General features: G+C 30.4%; 7 protein-coding genes across 7 annotated transcripts; 4 read left to right on the top strand and 3 right to left on the bottom strand.

Annotated features, from left to right (window-relative positions):
- Window positions 1–1,320: 1,320 nt before the first annotated feature.
- BN7_5795 (alpha-mannosyltransferase) lies at window positions 1,321–3,834 on the top strand (the record flags this gene model as incomplete). The annotated part of the gene is made up of 1 exon (XM_011273638.1): window positions 1,321–3,834. The coding sequence occupies one exon, from the start codon at window positions 1,321–1,323 to the stop codon at window positions 3,832–3,834; it is 2,514 nt and encodes an 837-aa protein (XP_011271940.1).
- A 412-nt stretch (window positions 3,835–4,246) lies between these two features.
- On the bottom strand, window positions 4,247–4,556 carry QCR10 (ubiquinol--cytochrome-c reductase subunit 10; the record flags this gene model as incomplete). The annotated part of the gene is made up of 2 exons (XM_011273637.1): window positions 4,247–4,474; window positions 4,548–4,556. 2 exons carry the CDS (start codon window positions 4,554–4,556, stop codon window positions 4,247–4,249), a joined length of 237 nt encoding a protein of 78 aa, XP_011271939.1.
- A 2,234-nt stretch (window positions 4,557–6,790) lies between these two features.
- BN7_5793 (uncharacterized protein) lies at window positions 6,791–8,842 on the top strand (the record flags this gene model as incomplete). Its single annotated transcript, XM_011273636.1, has 1 exon — window positions 6,791–8,842. One exon carries the CDS (start codon window positions 6,791–6,793, stop codon window positions 8,840–8,842), a length of 2,052 nt encoding a protein of 683 aa, XP_011271938.1.
- Window positions 8,843–9,086: 244 nt separating this feature from the next.
- Window positions 9,087–10,877, bottom strand: BN7_5792 (Zn(II)2Cys6 transcription factor; the record flags this gene model as incomplete). Its single annotated transcript, XM_011273635.1, has 1 exon — window positions 9,087–10,877. One exon carries the CDS (start codon window positions 10,875–10,877, stop codon window positions 9,087–9,089), a length of 1,791 nt encoding a protein of 596 aa, XP_011271937.1.
- Window positions 10,878–11,172: 295 nt separating this feature from the next.
- On the top strand, window positions 11,173–12,507 carry BN7_5791 (M20 family metallo-hydrolase; the record flags this gene model as incomplete). Its single annotated transcript, XM_011273634.1, has 1 exon — window positions 11,173–12,507. One exon carries the CDS (start codon window positions 11,173–11,175, stop codon window positions 12,505–12,507), a length of 1,335 nt encoding a protein of 444 aa, XP_011271936.1.
- A 609-nt stretch (window positions 12,508–13,116) lies between these two features.
- BN7_5790 (Dihydropyrimidinase-related protein 1) lies at window positions 13,117–14,595 on the bottom strand (the record flags this gene model as incomplete). The annotated part of the gene is made up of 1 exon (XM_011273633.1): window positions 13,117–14,595. One exon carries the CDS (start codon window positions 14,593–14,595, stop codon window positions 13,117–13,119), a length of 1,479 nt encoding a protein of 492 aa, XP_011271935.1.
- Window positions 14,596–15,291: 696 nt separating this feature from the next.
- BN7_5789 (nucleobase cation symporter-1 family protein) lies at window positions 15,292–17,058 on the top strand (the record flags this gene model as incomplete). The annotated part of the gene is made up of 1 exon (XM_011273632.1): window positions 15,292–17,058. One exon carries the CDS (start codon window positions 15,292–15,294, stop codon window positions 17,056–17,058), a length of 1,767 nt encoding a protein of 588 aa, XP_011271934.1.
- Between the last annotated feature and the right edge of the window lie 523 nt (window positions 17,059–17,581).

The raw sequence follows: 17,581 nt of genomic DNA, 5'->3' as shown, positions 1-17,581 counted from the left end.
TGGTTATAACAGAGAAGCTTTCGTAGTTTTATTATTTGTGTAGGGTTATGAATAATTTATGGATCACAATAATATCATTTTAGATTATATCAATTGAATTATCATTAGTAATTTGACCCTTGAAAGTTGACACAATTAATGTTGTTTTTCATTTAGGCAGAATAAGAACATTTTTGACAGGAGCACCGAAAAAGAGCAGTTGTCCTTAGCTGGTCTAGGCAGATCAGGCAGAGTCCTAGACAGACAAAGTCCTAGGCAGTAGGCAGTAGGCAGTAGGCAGATCATTGCACCAATACAGACTACAGTTAGGCAGAACTGATAAAAGCCACTCCGCCTAATTACAAATTCCGTACCTGATTTTGAAAGAGAAGATCTTCAATTTAAGGAACAGGAACAACTCACAGGACATTGACGAGCATGGGGGCTGGGAAGTTGGAACCATACTCTTATGATCGTTGATAATTAAAGAAGAATTCAACTAGTATAGAGTATAGAGAACAAAGTAGGATTCTATCCATAGTAATCTTCTTGTAGCACATGGATCTCAAATAAGTCCAAAGCTGGAAACCACAATCCCTGCACAGAATATTAATTAAAGTTGGAGCTAACAAAGGTTTAAATAAGATTGCAGAGATACACCGGGCTCAGATGATAGATAATAGAACGATCAACGCCTCTAAATTCTAACGTAATTAATTACTACAGATCAGTGGTTAGCCGACATACCATACCAGTGTACCACAGACTTTTTCCAGCATATCCACTAGAACTTTTAGTTGTCTGAAGACTGATCTGTCCATGTTTAATATAGTAAAAGTTTAATTCTTTCTTTTGAAAAGTCAGCAAATTACCACGTACAAACTATAATACTCAGTCAACTCAACACGAACACTTGAAAACAGACTGACAACAGACAGACAGCACAAGCATCTGATTCATTATTGACTTGTATTGTACTATTGAATCAACAATCTTGTGAATCAGCTCGCTTACAAAGAATATTCCAACGCATAAATTTCAGACGTGTGAAAATAAGAAAATAAAGTGCATCGAAAACCAAAATTGATAAAAATAAATTTAAATTGAAATCAGCTGGCCTTTTTAAATATTCAAAGCTTTTCAACAAAACTTATAGACATACACATACAAAAAACCAGGCTTCAACTAACACAGCGGTTCCCTCCAAAAAGCTATCTATCATTTGCTATCCCATCCTTTTGCTACTTACTCATTCAAACTTCTTTTGATATCCCTGTTGGCAGCTCATTTCCATCCTACATCATCAAATACAATCAACAACATAACCACAGCGGCTAAAAGATGGTTTCTATTCTAAGGTTGTCATACCAGAGGATATTACATCAAATATCTGTTTTACTCCCAGTTAAACAATTAAAATCAGTATTCTTTGGTTCTATCGTGGTTATTTTATTATTTCAACTTTTTTTACTCAATAAAAGTCATGGTATAGTTAAGATTAATACTGGTGGAAACAATAATCAACCATCAAATGAAATACTGATTATTGATAAATCAACACCTGTTTCATCTCATTATAAACATTTATTAAACAAATATTCAGAAAACTTCCCAACTTTACCTTTTAATAAAAAATGTGATTTATATTTTGATGAATTATATAAACAAAATGAAGATTGGGAAGTTGTTGATGTTTCAAAAGATCATAATAAAGAATATAATAAAGAAGCTTTCAATTATGATAAATTCATAAAGGACAAAATTGATGAATATAAAAAGAAAAATGAAGGTAAAGAACCTACTGATGGTAAAAAAGCTGAATTTGAATTAGAATTTCAAAAAGTCTTGGAAACCACAAATGAAGCTGAACAAGGTATGATTGATGCTGTTACTCATTTAAGAGTCTTTGGTAAATGTTATTTAAATGATCAATCTTATTCAAATTCAATTTTTTCAAATTGGTTAAATGATAAAGATGCTCAAAAACAAGATGATGAAAAAATTGATATGTGTTATGATATTGAACAAAGATTATTCCCTTGGTTAAGTAGAGAATTACCAGTTTTCAAAAGATGGACTGGTGATACAATTATTGGTATCCCAAAAATGTCAAAATATGTTGATGAAACTTATGATGATGTTGATATTCCATGGAGTTCTAAAAATGGTGAATCTGAAGATTCAGTTGACCTAAATTCAAAAGAAACAAATAAAGATCCACAAGTTACAAAAGTTGATCGTTTTAGTTCAAGATTTGGTAAAAGATATGAAAGAAAAGATTGTTTCTTAAATAAATGGAGATCAATGTTAAATGGTAAAGGTATTGTTTTATCAGCTGCTGATAAATATGAAGGTGATTTAATTGGATTAATTAGAATTCTTAGAGCTTTAAATAATAAAATTCCTGTTCAAATTGTTCATAAAGGTGATTTAAGTGAAAAAGTTCAAAATAATTTAATTAAAGTTGCAAGATCTGATGAAGTTAAAGTTCCAAAATATCTTTTCGATAAAGTTAAAGATCATTCTCCACAAAATTTCCCTAAACAAGAAATTTGGTTTGTTAATGCTAAAAGATGTATTAGACCTGAATATAGAGGAAATTTTAATATGTATGCAAATAAATTAATTGCATATTTATTTAATTCATTTGATGATATTCTATTAATGGATACTGATTCAATTCCATTAATTAAACCAATTGAATTTTTTAAAAGTGGACCATATCAAAGAACTCAAACAATTTTTTTCAAAGATCGTTATAATATGGAAAAAGTTTCAAAACATGATTCTGAATATTTTAAAAGATTAATGCCTGGTAAAATTGATGAAAGTTTATATACAGTTCCAAGAGCAACTAATAATACTTTTGAAAATCGTTATATTAAAAATCAATTCCGTCATGTTATGGAAGCTGGTGTTGTTGGTATTAAAAGATCAACTCATTTCATTGGTATTTTAACTTCAATTCAATTAAATTTTTGGACTGCAACAAATTCAAGAATTTGGGGTGATAAAGAATTATTTTGGTTAGGTCAATCTATAAGTGGTAATGAAAATTATGAATTTAATAAGTATGATGTTGTCGCAGTTGGTGAATTAACTCCAATGGAAGAAAGACCAAGAAATACTATAGCTCATGAATTATGTTCAACTCATCCAGGTCATTTAAGTGGTGATGATGATTATACTTTAATGTGGATTAATTCAGGTATGAGATTTTGTAAAGTTGATACATGGAATGGTGATGTTCAAGATGAACGTATGAAGAAAAAGGCTAAAGATGCTAAAGAATTAGAATCATTTTATAAAAATCCTGTCAAGATTAATGCCGCTTTAATTCCTCCAGGTGGTGATCGTTCAAAACCAAATAATAATCAAGAACCTGCATTTGGTTGGATTATGACACCTCCATGTAAAGGTTATTATTGGTGTGCTTATGATATATTGGGTGGATCAACAGATCCAAGAGATCGTGGTGCTTATGTTGAATATGATAATGTTACAGAATTTAGAAATGAATATTTAGGTAAATTATGGTTAAATCAAGATCTTGTTGATTTAAGTAAATATGATAAAGAAATTTTAAAAGATCAAGAAAATTTAAAATTAAAACAAAAAGAAGAAGAAGAAAAAAAACAAAAAGAAAAACAACAAAAGGAACAAATTGAAAAAGAAGAAAAATTAAAAGCTGAAAAAATTGCAAAAGAAGAAGCAGAAGCTAAAAAACAAGCAGAAGCAGAAGCAGAAGCAGAAGCTAAAAAACAAGAAGAAGCTGCTCCACAACCACAAGTTGAACCAAATCCAAATCCAAACCCAGATTCAATTCCAATTCCTGAAGCTGCAGATAAAATATGATTCATTTTTAAAATCATTATCTAACGTCATTTTATAAGTCATTTAAACATGTATATTTTATTCTAATGATTCTTTTCAAAGAAAGATCATTCATTTATATATAATCATTATGTATAATTTTGTATAATAATTTGCAATTAAATAATTTAGTTCATAGAAACATCGTATAAATTGTAATGGTTTAACAATTCTACATAATTTCAGAGTTCATATTGATATGAAGTATGTTGTATAAATATAAAACGTAAATTGTATTATTGACTATGTAACAAATATTTTCTTAAAATTATTTTAAAATCTTCATATTAATTTGATATTGATATGATATGATAAAATGCTGATAAAATTTTTCCTTCTAAATATATTGATTTATGAATATAATAATAATTTTCTTTAAATAAACTAAATTTATCTATTGTGGTAAATCTTGAGGATCAGGGTTTGAAATCCAATGTTGACCAAAATAAGGAATTTTTTGATAAAAAGTAGTTTGGAAAATTGGAACGCCTTCAGTGAAAACAAAAATACCTAACATTGATGAAGCACCCCAAAATGTTAAATTTGGTGTATATTGTAATAAATTTTGTAAATTAAGTTTACCTAAATGTGGTAAAGTTTTATAAATTGGTTTAGCAGCGTACTTTAAAAAAAGAGAATATGTTAGTTTCAAAATGTTCTGCTTAATGATATTAGATTCTGAAAGGTTAACTTACTCTGACCATTTTGTTGTACTAAATTATTTGATCTATTGATGATTTTATTAATAAATGTTTAACTGTTAGCATAGTTTTCAATTATTTTGATTAATTTTGTTGAAATTTGAAAATGAGTTTTTGCTATTGGCTAATTAAAAGATTATGTAATGTCCCAGCGGAAACAAAAAACCACATGATCAGTCACGTGACACTAAGCTGGTAAAATTTTTCCGTGATTACCTCAGCGATGACATCAGCGGGAAAGTAAAATTTAATTTAGGTTTTAAAACTTTAATTTAATTTTACGAATTGAATTAATTCTGTTTTCGGTTTTCCGTCCGTTTTTAGATCGATTTTATTGTACCTACGTCTACAGTTAATTAATAAATTCAAATCTATAGGAGAAGGTTCAACTGCTGCGCACAATTTTCAAAATATAAACCTTTAGAGATTAAATTAATTCAAGACAAGCTGCTGTAGTTACTCTGGAATGAGGATAACTTGTGAATAGTATACGCTAGGATTGAATCGACTTATATTAATTGCAGTACTTATTAATCCGCGAAGAATCGATAATCGACTATGTTATAAGGCTTAAGCTGCTGCAATTTACGATAATATTATAAGTTTAGCTACATATATAGCAGCTATAGCCTATTAATTTATTGTTTGGTCTATACAAGCTCATATCTCATATATCGCCCGCTTTAAGATCATCTTAAACTGATTCATCGTCGACTACTCGTCACGGCCCAATGATGAGCCATATTGTGAAATAATATTTATTCGCTTTAGTCTTTGAAATATCAGTCTGTATTCAAACGCGTCATATATAATATATTACACCTTTGACCAACTCAATATATATTATATTTTCTTTCCTTTATATAAAGGCTTAGACAATGGACATATATATTCGAATGTCTTCTATAATTAATTAACATGTATCTCGACTCGATCATCATCATCAGCTAAATCTTCTGTAGCGATTTCAATCTAGGATCTAGAAATAAAGTTAGTACGTTATACATATATCTTCTTCGACATGTAATCTATCAGATTGATAGCTAGTTTATAAGAAATTGTTAATGTGTAACATGTAACGTAGCCAACTACCATACTTGACTAGTTTATAAACCATGAGATAACTATCGAATATACAATGATCTAGCATTAAAATATAACATTTACAAACGTCATGAACCTAGCTAGACAATCTATATATATGTAATTATATATATAGTAAATTGGTTAAGTTGTTTCTCAAGCTTCAAGGAAGAAAAATCTGTATGTCTTTCTTGACAGGCTGGTTTCCGCGACGTTGCTTAGCAGGGTACGTCGTATATTAATTTAATTAGTTGAGGTGTTCACTGTTGACTCTTGATCGAGGTATAACGGTCATTTTAATAAATATATATATGCTCTTATAATTTCAGCTAGTACTTTTTCTGAGACTATTCTTTAATGTTTTGTCCCAGTCTCTCTTCTCCCAGGTGCTCAACTTTTGGACAAAATTAAATCAGCAGACTCCAGACTCCAGAGACTCCAGCGGAGACTCATGCAAGTTTTGCACATGAAATGTCTCAGGTCCGCAATTTCAAGCTTCTTAAACTTCTAAACCCTTCTTAGACCGCTGTACGTTTGCAGCCTCGTTTCTTTTTTCGGTCTCGGGTCCAGAAGACGTACCAAACTTCTAAATTCAAGACCTGCACATAGACTTGCTTTTCAATCAAAAGACAATTTACTAAATTTGAATGCAGTTTTTAATCAGTTGAAATAAATTTGAATTTGCAAGATTCAAACATTTTGTTTCAGTCAATCTTAAACTTGTTTCCATTTGTTTCAAACTTCAAACATTCTTTGCTTTCAATCTCAACCGTCTAATCGTGAACTGCCGCTGTGATAGACTTGTGATATACTTGTTCCTGAAGCTCTCTCCTTTCATATTATAAAGCTGCAAATCAATTATCAAATTGGCTGTGGTTTATTATTATTAGTGAAATTTATTCGGTACCTGAGAAGAAATCATAATAAAATATATCAGCAGTTGTTGGAATTTCGTTAATATTCGTTAGAAAATATTTTAATAATTATCAAATAATCAAATTGAAGGTTACGCAGTTATTCCAGATTAGCCACCATACAGTTTTAAGTTATACGTCGGTTTCGTTGTTGCGTTTTTGCTATTAAAATTGAATTCATAGATCATATTTAAATGATCACACTTATACAATATATTCAATAATTAAATAAATATCATCATGTCTAAAAGATTGCTGAGTACAATAACCAACAAGCCAATTGTCTACATAAATAGCTGGTTACAATCAACAAATTTTTCATTCAAAAGTGTTCCAAATCCTAATAATATCAACTATCAAAAACAACAAAATGTTTATTTCAAATCTAAACTTTTGCTTTTAATTGGATTAGTTTTCCTAGGCTCAAATTTATTATTATCAAGTTTGATTTTCAATATATCAAATTATAATGAATTTGTGGAAATTACTAAAAATTTGGATTTATATTTAAATTTAAATAAGAAATTCTTCCAAAGTAAAGAATTCTTAAGTCATTTTAAAATACCTTCAACTCATTCATATTCATTCATAAATGAAAACGTTGCTCATCATGAGTTTAATCAAAACTATTCCATTTCTGCATATTTATCACATATCAATAATGTTTATGAACATGAACAAAACCCAGAAGATTATTTAAAAACACACAAGATTGATTTCCATTGGGGTGATTGGGTTGATTTAGCTCCTGCAACTCCATTTGTCAAAACTTATAAAGATATTTTACACAAGATGGGTAATAATGAGTCAGAAGTTTATCAATTTGTTCGTAAAATGTGTTATGATAAATTATATGATGCAAAAGATCCTTGGTTAGATCAAGAAACTTATGAACAAAAATTATTTGTTAGTGAACATTTACAAGATATTGGTATTTGTTCAGCTATTTATAAATATTATTATGCAACTATTCCAGAAAGAGTTGTTTTAGAAACTGATTTCAAATATTTTGAAATGCCAGTTAATCAAGTTAGAAGAAAAGATCCATTTGGTCTTGATGGATTATCAAGAATTTATTATAATACAAAAAATGAAGTTTCTTCAAAACAAGTTGAAAATTTCAATCCAAATGATCGTGATATTTTAGTTGATCAATTACAACAAACTTATTATGGTAAAGGTTTTAAACCTGAAGATTTGAATCTAAAACCAACTTTAACTCAACCCCAAGAAGATTTTAAAAAACCAGATGTTCCTGCTTTATTGAAAACTTATCAAGATATATCAAATCCAAGTCGTGAAGAAGAAAAATATACAAATTTCTTAAAATATTCAGTTGAAAATGTTGGTAAAGCTGATAAATTTTATTTTATTTTCCCATTCATTCAAATTGATTCTAAAGCTGAATTACATCATTATAATTTCCCATGGATTAAACATATCATTTCTCATGAAGAACGTATTCAAGTTATTCATCATTTAATTAGATCATGGTTTAAATATGCTGAACATGCTCATATTGTTTCATGGTTCAACTATGGTAATTTAATTGGTTGGTATTTTAATGCCCAAAATTTACCATGGGATAATGATGTCGATGTTCAAGTTTCAATTCAAGATCAAGATAAGATTGGTCGTTTCCATAATAATACTTTAGTTATTGAAAATCCAAAATTAGGTGATCATTTATTTTGGATTCAAACAAATCCTTATTATATGCAACAAAAAGATAATCAATTTATTGATGCAAGATATATTGATGTTAAAACTGGTATTTATATTGATATTTCAGCTCTTTGGGAATCTGAAAGAGCAAAACCAAAAGATATCAAACCAAAAGAAGGTGAAATTGCATTCCATTGTAAACATTATAATTGGTTTGTATTTAGTGATATTTTCCCATTAAGAAGAACAATTTATGAAGGTGCTCAAGCTTATATGCCAAATAATATTGAAGGGATATTGAAAAGATTTTATGGTAATAAGGCAATTAATAATTGGAATATTTTTGATCATAATTGGCAACCTGATATTGGATTATGGGTTCCAAATCAAATCTGTGAAATGGATTTAGTTCCAAAGACAGAAGATAGATTTGATTCAAATGGTGAATTAACATTATTTGGTGCTTGTAATAATACTGATTTATTAGAAGAATGGAGAAATGCTAAACCAACTTATGAAATTCATAAAAAAGAACATGAAGCCATTAAGAAAGGTGAAGATAGTTCCAAATTTAGTGAAAAGGATTTGGATGTTTTCAGAGTTTTCAAACATGAAGATTATAGATAGATTTTTTCGTTTTTAATACCATCAATTATACTTTGATATCAACTTGATTAATTGTTATTATATATAGGAAGTTGATACCAGTTTAATCATTAATTTTAATATGTACATTACATTTTTTTTTTTCGTTTTCAAATATTATTGACATCATTAATTTGTAGTATTTAAAATTCTTCTTTTCTTCATCAATTCGTTATTAATTAATATATTGCACTAACAACTTCGAGTGCATAGGTAAATGTACCTTTTAAGTACAAACGATATCAAGTACCGTTGTATCAAACAAGAAATCAAATCCAATAGAATGATTAATCTTTGATAAATCTTCATTCCAAACAATATTAAAATATTTTAAAATTTTCAAAGCTAAACTTGAATTAATCTTTTTAGCCATTCTTAAAAAGCATTTCGTTAAGAAATCACGTTGTTCTAAAGTTAATGTAGAACTACCACAAACGAATAAACACCATATTGAAACAATAGCACCATTATCTGAATCTTTAATATTTTCACAATATTTAAATTCATCAATCATATGAGAAACTATTGGTTGTAATTCTTCAATTGTAGTATTCCAATTAACAATTTTCTTTAAAATTATAAAACATGCTTGTAAATGAGTTTTAGCAAAGCTTAAATTGATTATTTGTCCTTCAGTTTCTGTAGGTATTTGTAAAATTGTTTCCCATTCTTCTTCACACATTTTTTTCAAATCTACTGCAGTATTGAAATCATCTTGTGTGATTGGATGTTGTAAAAGACGACAAAGCCATGCTGTTTTGGCACTGATCTCTAAAGCTTTCGAACTAACACCAAGCATTGGATGATTTATCCAAACATTACCATTTGGTACGATATCCGTTGTTAAAAAACTTGATAATTCATCGAAAAATTCAAAAGGTGATGGTACTAACTTTTTAGATAATTTTTCATGATGACATAGCATTAATGTTAATGGATAATTGAAAACAAAATATTCGCAAAGAACTTTATCCAATACTGGAGGTATACCATTTGTCATTATTTTACGTTTTTTCAAAATTTCATATGAAGCACTTAAATGTGAAGCACTCTTTGTAGCATTTAATCCGATATTTTTATCACGAAGACATAATGTTTGTAACAATTGAACACTTATGAATAAATGATCTTCACATCCTGTTGGTGAATTTTGTAAATCTTGAATCAATAGATTAACACAATTGATGTATTTATCATTAGCCATTTTTTGGTATTCATCTTTATTGAAACAAAGTAATGTAGCACCACAAGCCAAAAAAATCTCTCGAACTGTATGACTTGTAGCAGCAAACGGAATAATTAAAGTTGAAGGTAAGAAGGCATTATCTAATTCATGAGATGATGTTATTGATGGTAAGAATTTATCAATGAATTTATTATAACAGAGTTGATCATCATGATCTAGGACAACCCCAGGTATGGTATAGTTATTTGTTGGTTTTATTGAATCATCAATATGAGATAACATATTATCCATCTTACTTAAATCAATATCTATTGACGTCTGTGGTGGATTTTCAGTTTTATTTTCCATTTGAATATTAAGAAATTGGTCAACAAGGGCTATACTATCACCATTGGGTATTGGATCATGAGAATATGAATAAATATTAAGTGAAGCTGGAAGGGGAGCGGTACTATCTGAGTCGGCACCTTGATCTTTGGATATATTACCATTTATTCTGAATGGATTTTGATCTTGTTGTGAACTTCGGGAATTGATTTGTTGGTTTGAATCAGGAGGACCAGGGGTGACATTTGGAGTGATTTTAGGAGTCACACTAGCACTCGTATCAACATGACTAGGCCATTCACAGTTCAGACCAATCCTTGTACAATTTTGACAAATTGGTTTAGCTTCATCACATTTCTTCCTTCTTTTTTTGCAACATAAACAGCCATCAAGCGACTTCTTAAATTTCTTTCTGGCTCTTCTCTGCTTCAGCACACCGTTATCCTCGGGACCTTGGAAGTCTAGGATTTGTTGGTACTGATGATACGTCCCACTAGATACCATCCTTTCGAATCTCCTTGCCTATTAATGAGCCACTGATGCTGGTTGATTGTTCCTGGTCAGCTCTAGCGTCTCTCGAGCTTCAACGGTTTTTGATCTAAAACATTGCAGGCATAAAAATTTTGGCGTTTCGCATAAAAAATTTTAGCGAGCGCGGTGTCTGAAAATGGACAGCGCTCATATCAGCATTGATCTAAAAATTTACAAACTGATAAAGATTTTGTTATAAAAAGTGACATTTCTCGTTGAATTAGTTTGTAATTTCATTGTTTGGAAAGTGAAAGACTCATATTTAACAATGTCCACAGAAACAGAAACAAAAACCACTCTAAGATTGAGTGGTAATCCAGCTCTTTCTTTAAGGGTTGAACCTAATAGGCTCATCAACACGATTCATGAGACCGCACAGTTCGGAGCAAAGTTCCAATGGGGGTCAAGATCAACAGATACTGGTGTCTGTAGACTAGCTTTAAGTGATGAAGACAAGAAAGTCAAAGATTGGTTCGTTAAAGAGGTGGAGGAACTAGGTTGTCAAGTGAAAATTGATGATATTGGTAACATTTTTGCTCTATACCCAGGTCAAGATAACAGCGCTAAACCAACAGGTATGGGATCTCATTTAGATACACAACCAACAGGTGGTAGATATGATGGTATATATGGTGTCCTATCTGGTCTTGAAGTTCTTAGAACTTTGAAAGAAAATAACTATGTTCCTAGATTCCCAATAATGTTGGTCAATTGGATGAATGAAGAAGGTGCTAGATTCCCAATGAGTATTATGGCAAGTTCAGTATGGGCTGGTCTAGCTTCAAAAGAGGATATTTACAGAATGGAATCAGTTACAGATGATAAACCAGTTACAGTGGAACATGAATTATTAAGAATTGGCTATAAAGGTAGCATCCCTTCAAGTTATGAATCAATACCATTAGCTGCACATTTTGAAATTCATATTGAACAAGGTCCAATTCTAGAGAATGAAGAAAAGAAAATTGGTGTTGTAGAAGGTGTTCAAGCTTATACTTGGTGGAAAATTCATGTTAAGGGGAAAGCTCAACATACAGGTACAACACCAATGAATCTAAGAAATGATGCATTATTAGCAGCTTCCAAAATGATTGTTAAAGCTAATGAAATATCTTCAAAATTTGGTGGATTAGCAAGTGTTGGTATTATCAATTCTGGTCCTGGTGTTGTTAATGTTATTCCTGATGAAGTTTCATTTGCTTTAGATATGAGGCATGTTGAAGATTCAAAACTTGAAGAAATGATTCAAGAATTCCAAAATGAATTTCCTAAAGCTTGTAAAGAATCTGGAAATAAATTAAAAGTTGAATTTGAACATTTACATACTCAAAAGGCAACTCATTTTGATAAAACTTGTATTCAATGTGTTGAAGAAAGTGCTTTAGAATTATATGGATCTGGGAATTATAGAAAAATAACAAGTGGTGCTGGTCATGATTCTTGTGCAACAAACACCAGATGTCCAACTTCAATGATTTTCATTCCAAGTAAAGATGGTGTTTCTCATAATCCTGAAGAGTATAGTACACCTGAACAAGTTGATGAAGGGTTTAAAGTCCTGTTGAGTGCTGTTTTGAAATATGATCAGTTGAGAACTGAATGAGTAAAAAGGAGAAGATAAAGAATTAATATTCGAATAAGATAATATAATATAATATGATATGATGTGATAGTGATAGTGATAATATTTTATATGATATGGCGCAGTGTCAAACTTGTGTATTAACCTCTGATAGCGAATCCGCCTAAACCACGATTCACATGCTCTTTTGCAACTTCTATCGAAATTAAGCACGTAACAAAAGAATACGTTATAAATTCAAAAATGATTATGATACGCTATAATGTACTACTTAGCACTGGATCGATCGATACTAAGCTCTCTCAAATGCTCATATGCTGAGAAGGTTAAATTTCCGCTTTGAAATTAGCCTTGAGAATATAGATTTTTAAGATTTCAGATATCATATACAAACTCGGCGAAAATATGAAGATAACTCTTATATTGATTGAATTAAGCCTTAAGCAGGGGTTTGGTTGCCAAATCTATAGTCACTTTCAGGAATGCTACAAGTTTCCATTATCAGTACAATAAATAAATCTAAACAACATCTATAAAATAACTTACGATTAATTACCAGCATCAAAATCGTATACGTAGATACGTAGATAAAAATTTCTTTTGAAAAACAACATCAAACAAATTCCCACATCAACTTAAGATTGGGTTTAATTCTCTCAATTCACCAGTCATATTACTTTTCCCTCTTTTCAAAAAATTTCCATACCCTTTCTCAACCAAAATTTCATCATTTTTATAAACAACTTCACCTCTAATTATTGTTATTTTAGGCCAATTTTTGATCTTTATCCCTTCAAAAGCAGTATAATCAAACTCATGACCTAAATCTTCATTCTTTAATTCATAATTCAATTCATCTTCATTATGCCATATAACTAAATCAGCATCATATCCAACTTTAACATCACCTTTAATACCATCTAACCCATAAAGTTTCGCAACATTTGTACTTGTTAATTGAACGAATTTTATTGGTGATATTCTTTGGTTGGAAACACCATGACTCCAAAGTAATGGTAATCTAGTTTCAACACCTGAAAGACCATTAGGGATTTTTTTATAATCACCTAATCCAAGTTTTTTCCCCTTGAGATCATCATAATTCGATGGTGCATGATCACTAGCAAATATTGTTATGGTACCATTTATTAAAGATTTCCAAACAGATTCTAAATCTTGTTGTGTATCTCTTAATGGTGGTGAACATATATATTTTGCACCTTGGAATGAATCCTTTATTTGGTGGTGATGACTATGATTATGACAAGTTTTCATTAAATTATTCGTTAGAAATAAATATTGTGGACAAGTTTCTGCAAATATTGGTAATGATTCATTTTGAGCATTTTGAACATGATCTAAAGCAATTTTGGAGGACATATGAACAATCAAAAGTGGGATGTTTATAATCTTGGATAATTGGATTACTCTATACGTTGCTTCATCTTCTGCTTCATTAGGTCTTGAAACTGCATGATAATAAGGGTCTAATAAGTTTTTAGATTCTAATTTCTCATTCAAAAATTGTATAATATCAGAATTTTCAGCATGAATCATTTGTGTAATACCCAATTTCCTTGATTCAAGCATTATGGTTAATATTTGATGATCTGTAAGTTTCATGGAATCATAAGTTGTATAAACTTTACATGAAGTTAATCCTAATTCAACTAATTTTGGTAATGATTTAATCAATGGAGTTGTTGGATTTCTAACAATTAAATGAAATCCATAATCACAATAACAATTTCCCCTAGCGTTTTCCAAGTATTCAAATGTATCTTGAATAATTGATGAATTTTCTTCATTATCTTGATCATTTTGTAAAGAAAATGATATAACAGTTGTTGTACCACCTCTAATTGCAATTTTTGTAGCATGTTGGAAAGTGTCTGAATATATAGATTTTGGTTCTTCTAAATGAACATGAGGATCAATACCACCTGGTGTAACATGAGCACCATTACAATTTATAACTTTATCACCATCTAATGGAGTATTGGAAATCTTGGATATTTTCCCATCTTTAATACCAATATACGTTGAAGTAGGTAATATTTCAGAACTTGTAACAATCAGACCATTATGAATCACAGTGTCGTAGAGCATTGTACCACTGTACAGCAGTAAGGATAAATGTAACGACAATATCAACAATCCCAGAAACCCTTTAATAAAGCTCATCAAAATTACCCAAAAACCTATTGTTATTTATATGTTTACGTTGAACCTGGACATTATAATTCCGACCAGGTACAATCACCTGACGCGTCACATGATACTATATACTGGTCGGAATTTACTCCATTCGTCCATTTAATCTTAATTAATTTCAATCGCCGTAATTTTTATCGTTAAAAGTTTTGTATGGTAAATTATAATTTTGGTTTTCTTATCGGTGAATAATTTCTTTGGTATAAACTTTTCTTAATCAGGATTTGGAAATTTTGATTGGCTTATTTTGATTAACTTGCAGTATCTCAAATAATAATTGGCACAATTAATAATACAGCATCGTATACGTATACTCCAGTTAGGCAGCCATGAAATACCTAGATTCAAAGTCATACGCTTTGATGAGATTGGAGTAAATTTTCTTTTTTGAAAATACTTATTGAAGGGCTTATTGCTTATCATTGCTCTTATCAATTATACTGATGCATAATATTTAGGCGTTGACATGTTTGATGTTAATGATAATAGCTAGAAGATGAAATGTTATAAATATTTATAGGTTTCCTTTTGATCTTATTGTTGAGTATTATTGTTGAGTATTACATAGCTATCAACAGAAGTATACACATCATGACAGAATATAGAGATGATGTAAAGAAACAAACAGATATTGAATTAGAAAGAATTGACATTGATCAAGATGTTGGTACATCATCATCGTTTGAACAATATCAAAAACAACAGCATAAAAATCCATTACAAAAATTTTTATATAAAATTTCATTACAAAAAAATGAAGATTTATCATTAAGTGAACAATTTTTAGTTAATAAAGATTTAGAACCAGTTCATGATGAAATTGATAGACCTTGGAGATGGTGGAATTATGTTTCATTTTGGATTGCAGATGCTTTTAATGTTAATACATGGCAAATTGCAGCAACTGGTGTTCAAGCTGGGTTAACATGGTGGGAAACTTGGATTTCAGTTTGGATTGGTTATTCATTAGTTGGTGTATTTCTTTTCATTTCTCAAAGAGTTGGTTCACATTATCATATTGCATTCCCAGTTAGTTGTAGAACTTCATTTGGTACATTTGGTTCAATTTGGCCTATAATAAATAGAGTTGTTATGGCAATTATTTGGTATTCAGTTCAATCTTGGTTAGGTGCTCAATCTGTTGGATTATGTTTAAAAGCAATATTTAGTGCAAATATTGTTAATAGAATTCCAAATAAATTGGCAAGTTCAGGTACAACATCATTTGATTTTTTAGCATATTTTTTATTTTGTCTTTTCCAATTACCATTTATTTATACAAGACCACAATCTCTAAGACATTTATTTACTGTTAAAGCATGGGTTTGTGCTACTGCAGGTGTTGCATTTTTAGTTTGGACTATTGTTCGTGCTGGTGGTATTGGACCAGTTGTTCATCAAAAGACAACATTACAAGGTTCAGCACATGCATGGGCATGGGTTAATTCAATTATGAATTCTTTAGCAAATTTTGCCACTTTAATTGTTAATTCACCAGATTTTTCAAGATTAGCTAAAAAGCCAAAAGATGCTTCATTATCACAATTTTTATCAATTCCAATTTGTTTTGCAGTTACTTCATTAATTGGTATTTTGGCTTCATCAGCTTCAACTGCAATGTATGGAGAAACATTATGGTCACCATTAGATTTATTAGATCGTTATGTTAAAGCTGGTACATCGGGGGATCGTGCTGGTGTTTTTTTCATTGGAGCAGCTTTTGCATTAGCACAAGTTGGTACAAATATTTCAGCAAATTCTATATCAGCAGGTACAGATGGTTCAGCATTATTACCAAAATTTGTTAATATTCGTCGTGGTGGATTTATTTGTGCCACTATAGCTTTTACATTATGTCCATGGAATTTTTTCACTTCATCAGCAAATTTTACTACATATTTAAGTGCATATGCTGTTTTCTTATCATCAATTGCAGGAGTTATTGCAGCAGATTATTGTGTTGTTAGAAGAGGTTATATTAATGTATTCCATTTATATTCAAATGGACCAAAATATAATTATTCATATAATAAATTGGGTATAAATTGGAGAGGTTATGCAGCATATATTTGTGGTATTTTACCAAATGTTGTTGGATTTGCAGGTGCAGTGGGGAATAAAGTTCCAAAAGGTGCAACTTATGTTTATAATTTATCATTTTTCACAGGTTATATAAGTGCATTTGTTGTTTATTGTATATTGTGTTATTTTTTTCCAATTGATGGTATACCAGTTAAAAAATTCCTTACAGAGAAAGGTTGGTATGAAGAAACTATTGATTTTGAATGTGAAGATTTTATGAATGAAATTCAAAATGATCATCCAAATGATTATCAAAAACAAGGTAAATTTTTTTAGAATATATATAGTTTGTTGTTGTTATTGTGATTTTATGTTTTTAGATTTAATATAAATTGAACCTGGCATGTTGGTTTTATAGAGGTATAGATTTTTATCGTAGTTAAGCACTTTCGCTAAAGCCCTGCTCTCCAGAGTTTCCATAATTCGTTAGGCAGAAAGCGCTGCAGACGACCACCCAGCTGATGTCTGTCTGTCTGCCCAAGTCCAGAGCTGCCCACTGCCCAGCTGCCAGGCAAATATATATTAAAATTTTGCACAGGATTTGACATAAAGATAAAGAATGAGCCAATAAGAAGCTAGAACTAAACAGTCACAAAATATAGTACCAAGATTCAAACTACAAAGCAAACCCAATAGTATTCCTCTGCCTAGCTTCTGCCTAGACATTACTTGCCCGATCTCTTCCCCTCTAGCACCCTGTCTAGCACTCTTCCTCTGCCTAGTGCTCTGCCTAGTGCTCTGCCTAGCCACAACAAGCTCACTCTCCAAAATTTCAACGGTCGCTCCCAGAATTTCCCTT

Source organism: Wickerhamomyces ciferrii, contig 00234 (assembly GCF_000313485.1).
Source record: "Wickerhamomyces ciferrii WGS project CAIF00000000 data, strain NRRL Y-1031 F-60-10, contig 00234, whole genome shotgun sequence".
NCBI lineage: Eukaryota > Fungi > Ascomycota > Saccharomycetes > Phaffomycetales > Wickerhamomycetaceae > Hansenula > Hansenula ciferrii.
Note: the sequence above shows the minus strand (reverse complement) of the source record. Positions and strands in the feature narration are given on the sequence as shown.